We start from the raw sequence: 16,618 nt of genomic DNA on the forward strand, positions 1-16,618 counted from the left end.
TCCTCTACATTGGGGAAACCAAGCGGAGGCTCGGGGACCGCTTTGCAGAACACCTACGCTCGGTTCGCAATAAACAACTGCACCTCCCAGTCGCGAACCATTTCAACTCCCCCTCCCATTCCTCAGACGACGCGTCCATCCTGGGCCTCCTAAAGTACCACAACGATGCCACCCGAAGGTTGCAGGTACAGCAACTCATATTCCGCTTGGGAACCCTGCAGCCCAATGGTATCAATGTGGATTTCACAAGCTTCAAAATCTCCCCTCCCCCTACCGCATCCCAAAACCAGTCCAGCTCGTCCCTGCCTCCCTAACCTGTTCTTCCTCCCACCTATCCCCTCCTCCCACCTCAAACCGCACCACCATCTCCTACCTACTAACCTCATCCCGCCCCCTTGACCTGTCCGTCCTCCCTGGACCGACCTATCCCCTCCCTAACTCCCCACCTACACTCACCTTTACTGGCTCCATCCCCGCCTCTTCGACCTGTTTGTTTCCTCTCCACCTCTCCTCTCCTCTATCCATCTTCTACCCGCCTCCCACTCTCTCCCTATTTATTTCAGAACCCCCTTCCCCTCCCCCATTTCTGATGAAGGGTCTAGGCCCGAAACGTCAGCCTTTCTGCTCCTATGATGCTGCTTGGCCTGCTGTGTTCATCCAGCCCTGCACCTTGTTGTCTCTAGTTGCTCCAAGTATTGTTTTTATTTTATTCAAAGTTAACACTATAGTTTATAACAGCGATACCACTGTTCATGTTAAACTGCGAGCGTGCATGGCCATGCAGCAGCCAGATTGTAACACTGCAATTTGAGATTAGTGTGATATTCCCTACATCGGGCCTGGGATCTGTGTAACCAGGACATCCAAGTGCACATCCCTTTAACTGATCAGAGTGACAAATCATCAATTTGCACTGCAGTCTGAAGCAGAAAGTGTAAATTATAACATTTAATTCAATGTCAAATTATATATCAGAAAACAAAAAAGAAAAAAATTGAGATTATGAAACAGATTAAAAAAAAAGTAAAAGCATCTGTCATCATTATAAATTGAAGGAATCAAACTCCACACTTGTAAAACTTACTGTCAGCGTTTACAGAGGTCGCTTGGCAATAATTAAGATTTATCACAATTTTAAATGTTTGCTTACACGGGAACGGGCAGGCTGTAACATGTACTGACAAATTTAAGAGATTAAGAGAATTTAGTAAATTCCTAGAGTTCGAAACTATATAGTTATGTGTATGTATATCCAGAATCCCACATCACTCATTACTGGTCAGGTACACCACGTGGGAAAATCTAGGAAACACAACTGAAAAAAGCTCATCCAGCCCTGCACCTTGTTGTCTTGAAAAAAGCTCCAGCATTTTGTTTATTAAAGCAGGATTGTTTCAAACCTTTCGGAACGCTAAAATCTATCGTGCGAGTACAGCGACTTCATACTCTCCAATCTATCTGAACACCGAGCCCGGAGAGATTCTCGTTCGATCAGACCTTCAGATTGTCTCTGATGGAAAGCAGCTTCCTCATTTCTGCTGGTGCTTCAGTTTTTCCTAAATCTGGCCTGACCCATTATGCATTACATAGACAGCTACAACCTGAAGAGAATGTTCCTCGCTCTTGTACTTATCTCAGATGATCCCAGATCAGAACAGTTCCACTTTTATCCCACACAGTCCAAAAGACCCGGATAACACAGTGTTGCAAACTGACCAGCTGAAAGGAAACAACTGCCGAAAACCAACTTATGTTCCAACCCTCCCTCTCTTTGTTGCTTTTTTTTTGCCATCCTTATGCCTTTGAAAGTTAACAGCATTGCCCGTTCCAAAAAGTGAGAGCGGTGCAGGTCCAAGAAGCAACAGTGCTCCGGGAATTCAGCACAAAGAAGATTTTGTATCCCTATAAGTCAGAGAAATGCATACTGCCTGCAGGCCTTAACTCTGACTCAGCATTTACCGAGCTCTGCACAAACTCTATTCGCAACTGACCCAGTCAGGGCCTGCCAGTGTAAAGCCGAGCGAGTCAAAGCAGCATTTGCAGGAGCAGCTGCCATTGACACAAGCAGATCCCTACGCACATACACAGACACACACTGCACTGGGATCAGAGGTGTCACAAAGGGATAGCTCAGCTCCTGCTCTCTAACAAAGACAGGCTGTGGAGAGGGACAGGAGAACGTTCTCACCTGCTGACATCCTGTAGCGAGACTCACTCAAAAGATCCCTTCTGCAGAAGACACTGATTTCTGCAACTTTAAAGAGTCTGAATGGCTGCAGCGTCTTACAGGAATAACCAGATACAGGAACCTGAGACAACTTGAGGCAGTCGAGAGGCTAAATGCAGCCTCGTATCTGTCAGGAAATGGCGGGGAGGGGTCTAAGCCTGGCATTTGTTCAACAGCGGGATCGAGACTACCTACAACGCCTTTTTTGCAAATGGAGATGTTATTTTCGCTGAAATGGCAAAGAAAGAAAACACCCAACACTGTAACACACCCTGACGACAGAATGCATTCCATTTGTACAGAGGCTGTGTGCACTTTGCCTGCGGGAAATAACACAAAACTTTAACGAGACAACAAGGTGCAGAGCTGCATGAACACAGCAGGCCAAGCAGGCCTTCCTGCTCCTATGATGCTGCTTGGCCTGCTGTGTTCATCCAGCTCTGCACCTTGTTGTCTCAGATTCTCAGATTTTCCAGCATCTGCAGTTCCTACTATCTCTGATACAAAACTTTAACGATTTGGTGTTACTTCAAGACAAGGAAACCTCTATCCCTAACTAATTGCAAGATCGATAAAATAAGTTAGGAATTTATTTGATAACTTTGATTGCTTTTGAAGGATACTCCTATAAATAGGAAGGGTGGAAGGTACTTTTATTCGCATGTAACTGAGCTTGCAAAACTTCAGAATTTTCCAAGGATCATTTCCGTCCAAAGGAAAGCATAGCTAAAACCCAGCTGAGTACCAGGTCAAACACTGCCGTTCAGGAATACCCCTTCACAGTGCGGGTAGCAGGAAAAATAAAAAGCTTCTAAGGCCACATAGCTGGCACCGGTAACAGTGCATTGGAAATTGACTTTCACATTCATAAATACTTTGCATCATCATCTGTTGGGCTGACTGTTATTGTAGCTGCAGCTACAAGCATGAAGCTGTGGAGGTTATCCATCCTGAGTGTCACTGCTGTTTCTCTAACAGCCAATGTAGCACATCTTGCTGTGGGAGTATAACATGTTGTAATGCCTTCAAGTAGCTGTTTAATAAATGTTAATATTAGTAATGGAAAAAGCGAATAAAGAACAGTGAAAAATGCTGCATTTGCTGCTGGGACTAAACAAGGGTTGCCTCCCTTTCCAGGAACAACAGATTTACAGTCGATGAATGATGACTTCACCCATCTCAGACCTAGTCAATTAAATACTTTCTGGCTTGTTATGCCTGACACTGCAGCACTCTATCACGGTGAAGTTGATGTTCTTCTTGCTCAATATTCCCCTTGGAACCTGTCCCAGCTCTTAAGCATCTATTACATCTCTTCTTTGCCTGCTACAGTTGTAGCATAACAGGATTTTGAAGGATCCTCTGTCTGGACTGTACTGGAAGGCCAGTCCAGACTGATCCAAGCCATCAGAACTTGATGTACAGGAAGGCTCTCCTCTGCTCCATGTTGGCCTTGGTGGAAGAATGAACTGCATTGCTCAGCTTCTGTGAAGGTTTACATAGTAAGGTCATGAACCATGGTTACAGAGCATAACCCTTATCTCCCAGCATCTGTCCTTGTAAAGCATCTAGCCCTTGAACTGAAGCAGGAACCTGAGAATTCCGAAAGATATAGGTATCTTGGCATCTTCCAGGGCACCTGTTGCAGACTTCTAAGATGCGGGTGGAATGGAACTCTTTTCCATTGATGAGTCCATCACTTTATGATATGGTAATCTCACTTTATGATATGGCGCATTGCACCTTGGGGGGAAGCTAGTGATGTTGGCAAAGCCTGGACTACAGCACTGAGACTCATCACAAGGAACCAAGATGAAGGAGTCTGATTTGGTACAAATTGCATTGGTAACAGCCTTGATACATTTGTGGGTTGAAGGTTGAGAGATCCTACAGATACAGTTCCATAAGAATTTAGCACAGCTGTCACCTTGACGGCCACTGGGATAGGGCGGTCATCCAGTAATATTCCCTCTAAGCTGTGCTGCTGCATGTGCAATGTTCTATGCATGCTGATCGATGTCAGCACACCAATCATGGACTCCTGGTTGCCATACATGGGCCTTGGAGGCCATTTGGTTGAAGCACTTACACAGTGTTGCCACATGCACTGCTGGTACATAGTGTAGGTGTGACGTTAATATTGCATGGTGCCAAACAGCAACATGTCTATTCCCTTAAATGGTCATTATTGATGTAGCAGGCCAGCTGACTTTATCTCTGCACTAAAAAGCAAGGTAAGACAGAAATCGTGTGAAACTCTGAGCACTGACTGAGACAGCAAAGTGCAAAAAAATGGCAAGACAGAGATGCTGTGGGCATCCAAGTATGATGTGAAGGTGCCGGTGTTGGACTGGGGTGGACAAGGTCAGAAATCAGTTATATTTGAAATCAGAAGCTATCGAAGCATTGCCCCTTCATCAGGTGACAATATTGGTGAAGGGTAGAAAACAAAAACAAAGTCGCTGGAAAAGCTCAGCAGGTCTGGCAGCATCTGTGGAGGAGAAAACAGAGTTAACGTTTCGGGTCCGGTGACCCTTCCTCAGAACCCTTCCTTCACAGATGCTGCCAGACCTGCTGAGCTTTTCCAGCAACTTTGTTTTTGTTGCTGATTTACGGCATCTGCAGTTCTTTTGGTTTTTATTTGGTGAAGGGTAGTATCAGTTTCAGTTATTTAAGAGTTGGGTTTTCAGACAGAAGTATTTACTGTAAAAGCAGATGGGAAAAGACTGAAGACTGCAGATGTACAGAGTCACACCTGGGAAAATTCAGTCCCGAGAGAATAGATCCTTATTTATTCTCAATTCCAGTTCTGTGCTGGGTTAACCAATAGCTGTTTAAGTGCACGTGGCAATGCTACAATTAGTGACATTACATTAGGGACGAAAGAAACAGGTCATTTACTGTGGGATATAATCATGGCTGGTGGAATGCATAAGCCAATAACACAATAAAGATGGCAAGTTTTACCATGGCCATACCACTCTCAGCAATATTGCCAATGGTGCACACATTTGAGGAAATCATTTTAATAACCCTTTTTTCAGAATCACTTTGGATATTTTTAGCATTAGCAGCAGCAGTTACATGTACCAATATATTGATATGCTGATGGCTGGAGCTACTCTTGGGCAAGTGAGTACCTGGATTAGACGTATGTGTTCAAAAAGCATGGGGGTGGGGGTGAAGCCATCGTGACCCAAGGTCTTTCAATTATAAGAACATGCTCATGGTTACAGCTTCAATTATTTTTTTCTCTGCAACCTTTAATCTCTGAGACAATTTTTCCAAAGATATTAACTCAATTTATGGCTGCACTGCAGATGTGTAGAGTTCATAAAGGAAACCTTACAGAAAAAGCAAAGAGATTTTGCATATAACTTCCTTATTTTATTTTTATGAATAGATAAATCTGAAATATTATAACTTTTTTGATGTCTTATATGGTGCCACTTTATCCTTGTAGTCCGAATATTATTAACAAATAATTCAGTGGAATGTAGGAGGCAGATATTTCTTTAATGACTGAAAACTGCCAAGGAACTGGACACAGGGAGGTTTCTCCTGCTGGGATGTGGGAATGGGAATGTTCATACTTTGAAATTGTAGTTTAAGAAGAGGAAAGCAGTGCACCTTTATATTATTAGACTATTTTTGTAGGGTCTATATATTGTAATTAATTGGAATGCATATTCAACATTTTGTGAGAAGTGTGACAGTGTTCTGAAATGGAGGAGATGGTCCTGCATGTAAATTCATGTTTGTTTTTAGAACAGCCTTGTTCTTTATATTTAACAAAAGGATTATTTCTGTTCTTCCTTCAGTAAAATGGCATTCATAGTGTTCAAATATGAAAGCTAGTTCAAAGGTGAAATTAACCAACTGTTAGTCCCAGATTTCTTTGCTTATCTCACTTTCTGGACATTCTGTCTTAAACAAAAGTTTTTTTTTCAACAAGAATGTAACAAAGCACATTTTCTTTAAATTTGGACGCCAAGATAAACTGTAATTCAGTAACTCACAGAGAATCCCTATAGAGTGGAAGCAGGCCATTCAGCCTATTGAGTCTGCACCAACCCTCTTAAGAGTATCCCACACAGACCTAGCCCCTACCTTATTCCTGTAACCCTGCATTTCCCATGGCTAATCCACCCAGCCTGCATACTTTGGACAATTTATCATGGCCAATCCACCTAACCTGCACATCTTTGGACTGTGAGAGGAAACCATAGTACTCAGAGGAAACCCATGCAGACACGGGAGAAAGTGCAAACTCCAAACAGTCACCCAAGGGTGAAATCAAACCCAGGTCCCTGGCGCTGTGAGGCAACAGTGCTAATCACTGAGCCACCGTGCTACCCCATACATTAATCATTTTATTTAACTGCCCCATTCTACATCACTCAGCGTTAACTCTTCATGAAATCCTAACCCCTCACCCCCACGGAGTATCTCCCATGTTCAAAAGTAATGACCAGAGACCCCTCCATTCTCTATCGCATCCTATCATCCCGTTATGTCAGTCTCCCTTAAATAGAACTGTGTTTATTTTTTAAAAATCATATTAATAAAACAAAGAAGGTAGAGTGGGGAAGCCAGGAAGGGTCACTGGACCCGAAACATTAGCTCTGATATTTTCTTCACAGGTGCTGCCAGATAAGATGGGAATTATGTTTGCTAATTTGTCCTAGATTCTAAAATAACTATTGCAACTTCATAAAACTGGACAATTCCACCTTGTGGCTGCCTGTAATGATATCAAACTGGATGAATTCCCTTCACTGGTTATCCGTTCTTCTCGGATTATATCCCTGTGAAGGGTCTCAAGATATTTTTAATCTCCCAAAGTGAAACCTGCAGAGTATTGCGAGTGCGAAGGTGATACAGAGAAGGAACCTCCCCAGTTCCCACATCCTCGCTGATTTGTATCTTTCAGATGAGCTAGCAGTGTAAAATGCAGTCTCCATTGAGAGCTCACTGTTTACGAGTTGGAAAACCAAATGCTGCAACAGACCATTAAGAACCTGTATAGCTTAAAGGGGGAGTATTTTTTTTGTAGCCAGATCTAGGTAGGAAGACTGGACTTGTAGGACTGAGGGCAAACGGATTTCAAGAAGGGCCATGGTTTTTAGATAAAGCCATGAAGATGTCAATAGGAACAAAATCACATCAGAAAGACATTCTTGTGGACATGAATGGCCACGTGAATGGAAGAAATGGTCATCAGGTCTGATGGCTCTTTAATGCACCAGTGTTTGAAATGGTTTCTTCAGGACTTGTGTAAGGCCTGTATTTGGTATATGGAGTAGGAAGTAGCAACATGCAAATTAATTTATAAATAATGTTTGAAATACAGATGCAGGAGATAGTTAATATTAACATATTTTAACATTTTCAAATAAGTACTGTTGTTATGTAGGCCCCTTTTTCCATAATGAAATACCTCACAATAGTGGTCCAGAGGTATTAGCTCAACGGATGTAACAATAATAGTCTTATAACAGCCTGTATAAACTTGTTATTACTTGCTACACAGTGGAAGGAAATTAGTTGTACTAAAGGTCAGAAAAGACGATTGATCCATGGGAAACAGTAGACACAAAGATCAAAGTTCAGGTAACAGCAATCATGTGCAAGACCTGCAAAATTCAGTTCACAAATCAAGGTTGTAAAACTCATCATGCGATACGTGTGCTGGAATAATGTGGTCAATGGTAAATAGCTGTTGTAAAACATTGTAGCAAAGCTATGAATTTATGAACTACAAATATCTGCTGTCCTCTTGTATCATTGGGGCGTTTTTCTGGTGACCAAGATCTTCTCCCTTGCATTTGCTTGAATAAAGATCTTTGCTTGTTTGACTAGTAAGACTTAAGAATGTTAAATTTTCCCCACAACATTGATGTCACTACGTCATTGACTGGATTTGAATATATTTATGAGGGTCTTGTTTGCTTCAGTTGGGAGCTCTGACCACCAGTGTACATTTGCCCAAGAAAATCCAGCAAGTTGTTAAAGCAGCCATTAGTGGATTGGAGGAATGTATATTTTGTTTTATACTTTAACATAGCATACCAACTCGCTTGACAGGATGTTATCAAACAAAATTAGGCATCAATTCACAAAAGGAGGAAATCAAGAATATGTACAAACGGTAGGTTTAAAAGATTGTCTTAAAGAAGAAAACAAATCAAGAAATAGAGAGGTTCAGGGAGGAAATTCAAGAGCTTAGGATCTTGACTATTGAAGGCATGACGACTAAAAGTGAAGTGATTAAAATGAGAGAATTATGCGTGAGGCAATTTCATTTTCGAGTGTAAATGAGGACAAGATGAAAAACATTGTGTTTTCAAAGTTTCTAAGTACTGCTGTCCCATTAAATATTTCTAAATATTTATCTAAGCTTGTTAAACCATATGAATACATGCAAATCACATCAAATCAATCAAATGTGTAAATCATGTGTATGATTTATAGAGAAATAAAATCCCATGATCAAGAATGCAATTGTTTTTACTTAAAGTCCGTTATGACTTCACTGCTCCATAAACATATATATATCATGATACAAGGTTGATTTAATGAATAGGTGTTCATATTAATTTAGCAGCCCCTGAAAGGGTTTATACTCTTAATTTACCAAAGCTTCAAATATGTTTGATCCAACCGTGAGGGAATAACATATATCCATTTCACGAAGCAGGTTTAAAATTCCTCTTTGTATTAATCCACTGCTATGTCTTATTTGACTGTTAACTTTTCAAGTTTATCATTAACCTCTGGAGGATTTAGAATAGTTGCTGGGGTTGGTGATGGAACCCATGGAGATAGTGAGGAAAGAGATCAGTCTGACACTGGTGCAGCTGGGAAAAGGAACAAGTCAAACAGTCAGGGCAGAGATAGTAGGAACTGCCGATGTTGGAGTCTGAGATAACAAGGTGTGGAGCCGGATGAACACGGCAGGCCAGGCAGCATCGGAGTAGCAGGAAAGCTGACATTTCGGGTCTGGACCATTCTTCAGAAATGGGGGAGGGGAAGGGGACTCTGAAATAAATAGAGAGAGGGGGAGGCGATGATGGAAGGTGGATAGTGGAGCAGATAGGTGGAGAGAAGACAGACATGTCAAGGAGGCGGGGATGAAGCCAGTAAGGGTGAGTGTAGGTAAGGAGTTGGGATGGGGGTTGGTCAGTGGGGAGGGAGGGGCAGGTAGATGGGAGGGAAGACAGGCAGGTCAAGAAGGTGGGGATGAGGCTAGTAGGTAGGAAGTGGGGGTGGGGGTTGGTCAGTGAGATGAGAGGAGCGGATTGATGGGAGAAAAGACAGACAGGTCAAGGAGGCGGGGACGAGCTGGGCTGGTTTTGGGATGCGGTCAGGGGATGGGAGATTTTGAAGCTTGTGAAGTCCACATTGATACCATTGGGCTGCGGGTTCCCAAGCGGAATATGAGGTGCTGTTCCTCCAGCCTTCGGGTGGCATTGTTGTGGTACTGGAGGAGGCCCAGGATGGACATGTCATCCAGAAAGTGGGAGGGGGAGTTGAAGTGGTTCGCGACTGGGAGGTGTAGTCGTTTGTCATGATCCACAGACAGGGCAGGCAGGAACAAAGCAAAGAACGAGGTAGGACTGATAAACTGCATTTATTTCAATACAAAAGGCCGAACAGGTAAGGCAGGTAAACTCAGGGCATTGTTGGCCACATGGCACTGGGATTTCATAGCAGTTACAGAGACCTAGCTCAGGGATGGACAGGACTGGCAGTTTAATGTTCCAAGGTACAAATGCTATAGGAAGGATAGAAGGGGGAGCAAGAGAGGAACGGGAGTGGTGTTTTTGATTAGGGATAACAATATTCTTAGGGAAAATACTCCTGCAAATACAGCAGGGAGGTTATTTGCATGGAACCGAGAAAGAAGAGAGGAATGATCACCTTATTGGGATTGTACTGTAGACCCCCTAGTAGTCGGCAGAAAGTTCAGAAACAAATTTGTAAGGAGATCTGGCGTGGCACGGTGACTCAGTGGTTAGCACTGCTGCCTCACAGCGCCAGGGACCCGGGTTTGATTCCACCCTCGGGTGACTGTCTGTGTGGAGTTTGCACATTCTCCCCACGTCTGCGTGGGTTTCCTCCCACAGTCCAAAGATGTGCAGGCTAGGTGGATTGGCCATGCTAAATTGCCCATAGTGTTCAGGGATGTGTGGAATTGTTGGGATGAAGGGCCTGTTTCCACACAGTAGGGATTCTATGATCTATGATCTCCATTATCTATAAGAATAATAGGGTACTTATGTATGGGATTTTAACTTTCCAAACATAGACTCGGACTGCCATAGTGTTAAGGGTTTGGGTGGAGAGGAATTTGTTAAGTGTGTACAAGAACATTTTCTGATTCAGTATGTGGACGTACCTACTCCAGAAGAAGCTAAACTAGACCTTCTCTTGGGAAATAAAGCAGGGCAGGTGACTGAGGGGTCAGTGGGGTAGCACTTTGGAGCCAGTGACCAGAATTCTATTAGTTTTAAAATAGTGATGGAAAAGGATAGATCATATCTAAAGGTTAAAGTTCTTAATTAGAGTAAGGCCAATTTTTATGGTATTAAGCGAGAACTTTCAAAAGTTATTTGGGGGCAGATGTTCGCAGGTAAAAGCACTGCTGGAAAATGAGAAGGCTTCAAAAATGAGATAACAAGAGTCCAGAGACAGTATGTTCCTGTTAGGGTGAAGGCAAGGCTGGTAGAGGTAGGGAATGCTGGATGACTATAGAAATTGAGGTTTTGGTCAAGAATATGAAGGAAGCGTATATCAGGCATAGACAGCAGAGATCGAGTGAATCCCTAGTAGAGTATTAAGGCAGCAGGAGTATAGTTAAGAGGGCAGCAGGAGTATAGTTAAGAGGGAATCAGGAGGGCAAAAAGGGGACATGAAATAGGTTTGGCAAACAGGGTTAAGGAGAATCCAAAGGGATTCTACAAATATATTAAGGACAAAAGAGTAACTAGGGAGAGAATAGGGCCCATTAAAGATCAGCAAGATCGCCTATGAGTGGATCCACAGCCGATGGGGAGATACTAAATGAGTATTTTGTATCACTGTTTACTGTGGAGAAGGATATGGAAGATAGAGAACATAAGGAAATAAATAGCAACATCTTAAAAGATGCCTATATTACAGAGGAAGAGCAACTGGACGTTTTAAAATGCACAAAGGTGGATAAATCCCTGGGACCTGATCAGGTGTGCCCGAGAACTCTGTGGGAAGCTGGGGAAGTGATTGCTGGGCCCCTTGCTAAGATATTTGTATCATTGATAGCCACAGGTAAGGTGCTGGAAGACTGGAGGTTGGCTAACGTGGTGCCACTATTGAGGAAAGGTGATAAGGAAAAGCCAGGGAACTAAAGACCAGTGAGCCTGACATTGGTGGTGGGGAAATTGTTGCAGGGAATCCTGAGGGATGGGATTTACATGTATTTGAAAAGGCAAGGACTGATTAGGGATAGTCAACATGGATTTGTGCTTGGGAAATGGTGTCTCACTACCTTGTTTTTTTTTTCAGGAAGTAGCAAAGAGGATTGATGAGGGCAGAGTGGTGGACGTGATCTATATGGACTTTAGTAAGGCATTCGACAAGGTTCCTCATGGTAGACTGGTTAGCAAAGTTAGATCACGTGGAATACAGAGAGAACTAGCCTTTTGGATACAGAACTGGCTCGAAGGCAGAAGACAAAGGGTGGTGGTGGAGGGTTGCTTTTCAGCCTGGAGGCCTGTGACCAGAAGTGTGCCACAAGGATCAGTGCTGTGTCCACCGCATTTCGTTAAATATATAAATGACTTGGATGTGAACATAGGAAGTATGATTAGTAAGTTTGCAGATGACACCAAAATTGAAGGGGTAGTGGACAGTGAAGAAGGTTACCTCAGAGTACAACAGGACCTTGATCAGATGGGCCAATGGGCCGAGGAGTGGCAGATGAAGTTTAATTTGGATAAATGTGAGGTACTGCATTTTGGAAAGGCAACTCAAGGGCAGGACTTATACACTTAACGGTAAGGTCCTGAGGAGTGTTGCTGAACAAAGAGACCTTGGAGTGCAGATGCATAGTTCCTTGAAAATAGAGTCCCAAGTAGAAAGGAAGGTGAAGAAGGCATTTGGTGTGCTTGCCTTTATTGGTCAGTGCATTGAGTATACAAGTTGGGAGGTTATGTTGCGGCTGTACAGGATATTGGTTAGGCCGCTATTGGAATACTGTGGGCAATTCTGGTCTCCCTGCCAAAGGAAGGATGTTGTGAACCTTGAAAAGGTTCAGAAAAGATTTACAAGGATGTTGCCAGAGTTGGAGGATTTGAGCTATAGGGAGAGGCTGAATAGGCTGGGGATATTTTCCCTGGAGTGTTAGAGGTTGAGGGGTAATCTTATAGAGGTTTATAAAATCATGAAGGGCATGGAAAGGGTGATTAGACAAGGTCTTTTCCCTGGGGTGGGGGAGTCCAAAACTAGAGGGCATAGGTTTAAGTTGAGAGGGGAAAGATTTAACCAGCAACTTTTTCATACAGACGGTGGTGTATGTATGTAATGAGCTGCCAGAGAAAGTGGTAGGGGCTGGGAAAGTTACAACATTTAAAAGGCATCTGGATGGGTATGTGAATAGGAAGGTTTCGAGTGATATGGGCCAAATGCTAGTAAATGGGACTAGATTTATTTAGGATTTCTGATCGGCATGGAAGGCTTGGACCAAAGGGTCTGTTTCTACGCTGTACAGCTGTACGGTATGACTCTATGACTCTACAACCTTTTTTCCCTGAAGCAGCTATATGCTCTTTAAAATGATCATTAGCTGCTATACCTTTATGAAATCTGAAATTACTTCATTTGCTTTTAATTTATCATAATGATAACAACTATAATATAAAATAAACCATGATTACTCAATTTTAAATACCACATTCTATAAGCATATTGTGTTTATTTTAAAATCCAGAACTGCTGCCTTGATGCACAAATGGTGAGACTGAAGAAACAGATAACCCTTTTACATGTGAATTGGTTTATTCTGAATGTGAATGTACAAGAAGGCACAGGCAAGCTATGTTACTTAAAGATGAATCCATCATAAAATATATCATTCACCTTCATCCATAATATATGACATTTGTATGTAAATAATTGCAAAACTAATTTTCTTTCTGTGCAGTTATTGTTGTTGTCATTCTCATCAGCATTATTGTCATTCTAATTAATATAGACTGAGAAATTATGTTTCCTGTCGAAAAAATTCCATAGAATACATGGGATCCTCAGTGTATTTAACAATTCCACAGCAAACTCAATTGCCGTCTAATCATGTAGACCTACATAGTGAACTAACAAGGATGTATAAACGTAGTTGTTTTATACTTGTTATTCAATGGTGTTCTTCTGTTCATCCAGTAGCATAAACTAGACCAGACATACAATAATGTATTATAAGTAAAACTGTGATTTTCTTTCACAGTTCGGCATACCTCACTTGTCTATTTCAAAAGATAGTTCAAAGTCAATCATATTGTTGAGAATAAAGAAACAGGTGTATGGCAGACTGGGCAAGGGTGTCATTAATGGGCAGAGTGATTTTTACTACAATCCTGATAGTTCCATAATCATTGAGAACAACACTTTATTCCCAATTCATCATTAAATTGATAATAATTCCTATAGCTGCTTTAGTTGAATTTGGACTCATGTCTCTGGGCTATTAGTCTGGATCTCTAGATTACTAATCCAGTGACTGTACCACAATGCAACTGTCTCTCACAAACCATCCTGACTTAGATCTATGTTGCCGTTTCTTTGCTGTCACTGGGTCACAATCCTGAAATTCCCTTCCTAACAACATAGTGGACACCATGTAGACTTGTAATACTTTAAGAAGGCAGCTCAGTACCATTTTCTCAAGGCATTTTAAATTAGGCAGTAACTGCTGGCCTTGTCAAAGAGACTCACGTCTCAATAAATAATTTCTAAAAATTTTTCTTCCTTCTCCTACAGTGAGCAATCTCTTGCCACTACCGACATGAATGACAAGGAAAGATCAGTGGGTAATTAAGCAAGCTATTCCTGTCTTTTCTTTGCTAATCAGACTAAGGGCACTGATAAAACAAACAGTTGGACTGGAATGCATTCATTGAACCAAGATTACGTTTCAGAAGACTTAATTGTATGTGAAAAACTTTAAAGCATTCTGAAGGGTGGGGTCAACTCAAATATTTTCTTTCAATCTGTGTCTTGTATTCATCTCTCAATCTTCCAGGTGTTGTTGGCTTTGCGGTGTCAGCAATTTTCTAAGCTAGTGGTCACACTAAAGCTGCCTCTGTGATGCCAGCATTGTACTGCCTACTGTGAGTTGTACTGCACTTTTCTAACAGCTCTGACATATTTCCTCTTTGAAGTGAGTAGGATAACAATAGTGTAGTGGTAATGTTAGTAAACTAATAATTCAGAGGCTTGGAGAAATGATCTCGAGAGATGACTCCAAATCCCAATATAGTAGCTGGGGAATTTAAATTTAGTTTTTAAAAGGTCAGGAATTGAAAAGTAATGGTGAGCAGCACAGTGTGAGATTGTTATAAATCTATTCTCGTTATCCTGGCTGGACTATACATGACTGTACTCATAGCAATGTGGTTGACTCATAACTACCGTCTGAAATGGCAATGAGACCTTTCAGGTATACCAAACAGCTGCAGAAAATAAGTCAATTTAGGTTTCTTGGTTACAGAATTTTATTTATAATTTATTATTAAGAGTGGCTGACTTTGGAATACCACTCAGATTTTTGGTCTCAGTGTCACATATTAGCTGACTTGTTATTAACCTTCCACTCTGAAAATGACCCATTTATTTCTACTTTCTGTTTCCTGTCTGCTAACCAATTCTCAATCCATGTCAGTACATTACCACGTATCTTGATTTTGCACAATCACCAATTATGTGGCACTTTATCAAAGTTTTCTGAAAATCCATTTACACTACATCCAATGCTTCTCCCTCATCTACTGTACTAGTTACGCAAACATTTTATTAACCAGCACCTATGGAACTAGGAGTATCCGGTTGATCAAATATTCCGTTTGATGAAGAAGTCCACATAATTAATGTATAAACATACATTAAGTAATAGAAACTTAATGCAGGGGGTATACATATCACTGTTATACTTTATTTACAGCATAAAACATTTAAATAATAATGCAACTTTGCCTTAAATAAAACTTACCAGCAGAAAGCTTTCTCACTCGCACCTCAACTGACTACCTGGATATTGCAGAGATCGAAATAATACAGTAAATTTCTGGTATTTGAGGGTATATAAGTTTTGCTGGTTTATCAAGAGTGCTGGCTCATAAGGTGCCAGTGAAGTTTGCTGTCTGTCTCAAAAAACTCCAGAAGATTTGTCAAACACAATTTCCCTTTCATAAATCCATGCTGATTTTGTATAATACTATTGGTTTTTCCAGTGTATGTTATCACATCCTTTATATAGAAACCAACTTTTTGCCGACTAATGATGTAAGGCCAAGTGGTCTATATATCCCACTTTTCTCACTTCCTCCTTTTTTACTCTCCAATCTGCCAGAATTTTGGAAGATGACAACCAATACATCCATTATTTCCAAGGCCATCTCCATTAATACCTTGGGATGTCGAAGATCAATCCCAAGGATGTATTGCCTTTCAGTTCCACTAATTTTTCTAGCACTTTTTGTTTACTAATATTAATTCCTTCAATTCCTCCTTCCCAAAAGACTCTTACTTCTCTAGCCCTTCTGAAACGGTTTTTGAATCGACTTCTGTGAAGAAGAACAAAAGTAGTTGTTTAATTGCTCTGGATTTCCTTGTTCTCCATTATCATAGCTCTTGCTTCAGATTGTAAAGAGCCTATATTGCCTTCACTAATCTTTATTTTCTTTACATACTTATAGATGCTCTTACAGTCTGCTTTTACGTTCTTTGCAAGTTTACATTTTTCTCCTCTTAATCAACTTCTTAGTTCTTCTTTGTTGAATTCTATACTGCTCCCCATTGTCAGGCTTGCTACTTTTTCGAACAACATTATTTGATTCCTTTTTGGATCTAATACTATCCTTAATTTCTTTTGTTAACCATAATTGCACCACTTTTCCTGTTGTGCTATTTCATCCAAAAGAAATGTATGACTGCTGTATTCCATGCATTCATTCCTTAAATATTAACCATTGCCTATCAACTGCCAACCCTTTTCATGAAGTTACCCAGTCTATCTGAGCCAACTCGTGGCTCATGCCTTCATACTTTCCTTTGTTTAGATTTAGGATCCTGGTTTTGGATTGGAGTACTTCACTTTCTATCCCAATGAAGAATTCTATTATGTTATGGTCAAACTTT

General features: G+C 41.3%; 1 protein-coding gene across 2 annotated transcripts in view; it reads right to left on the reverse strand.

The window, feature by feature from the left end:
* The window catches only part of blmh (bleomycin hydrolase), an 84,968-nt gene extending 82,493 nt beyond the window's left edge, over positions 1-2,475 (reverse strand). The window contains exon 1 of one of the 2 annotated variants that reach the window (XM_048612445.1): positions 2,189-2,397. In XM_048612445.1, the coding sequence (XP_048468402.1) occupies positions 2,189-2,198 (10 nt within the window). In that variant the 5' untranslated portion in view covers positions 2,199-2,397. Of the gene's footprint in view, positions 1-2,188 lie in introns of both variants that reach the window. The other variant, XM_048612446.1, reaches the window with a different exon arrangement.
* Positions 2,476-16,618: the final 14,143 nt, after the last annotated feature.

The sequence above is a fragment of the Rhincodon typus genome, chromosome 26 (genome assembly GCF_021869965.1).
Source record: "Rhincodon typus isolate 14 chromosome 26, sRhiTyp1.1, whole genome shotgun sequence".
Classification (NCBI taxonomy): Eukaryota; Metazoa; Chordata; class Chondrichthyes; order Orectolobiformes; family Rhincodontidae; genus Rhincodon; species Rhincodon typus.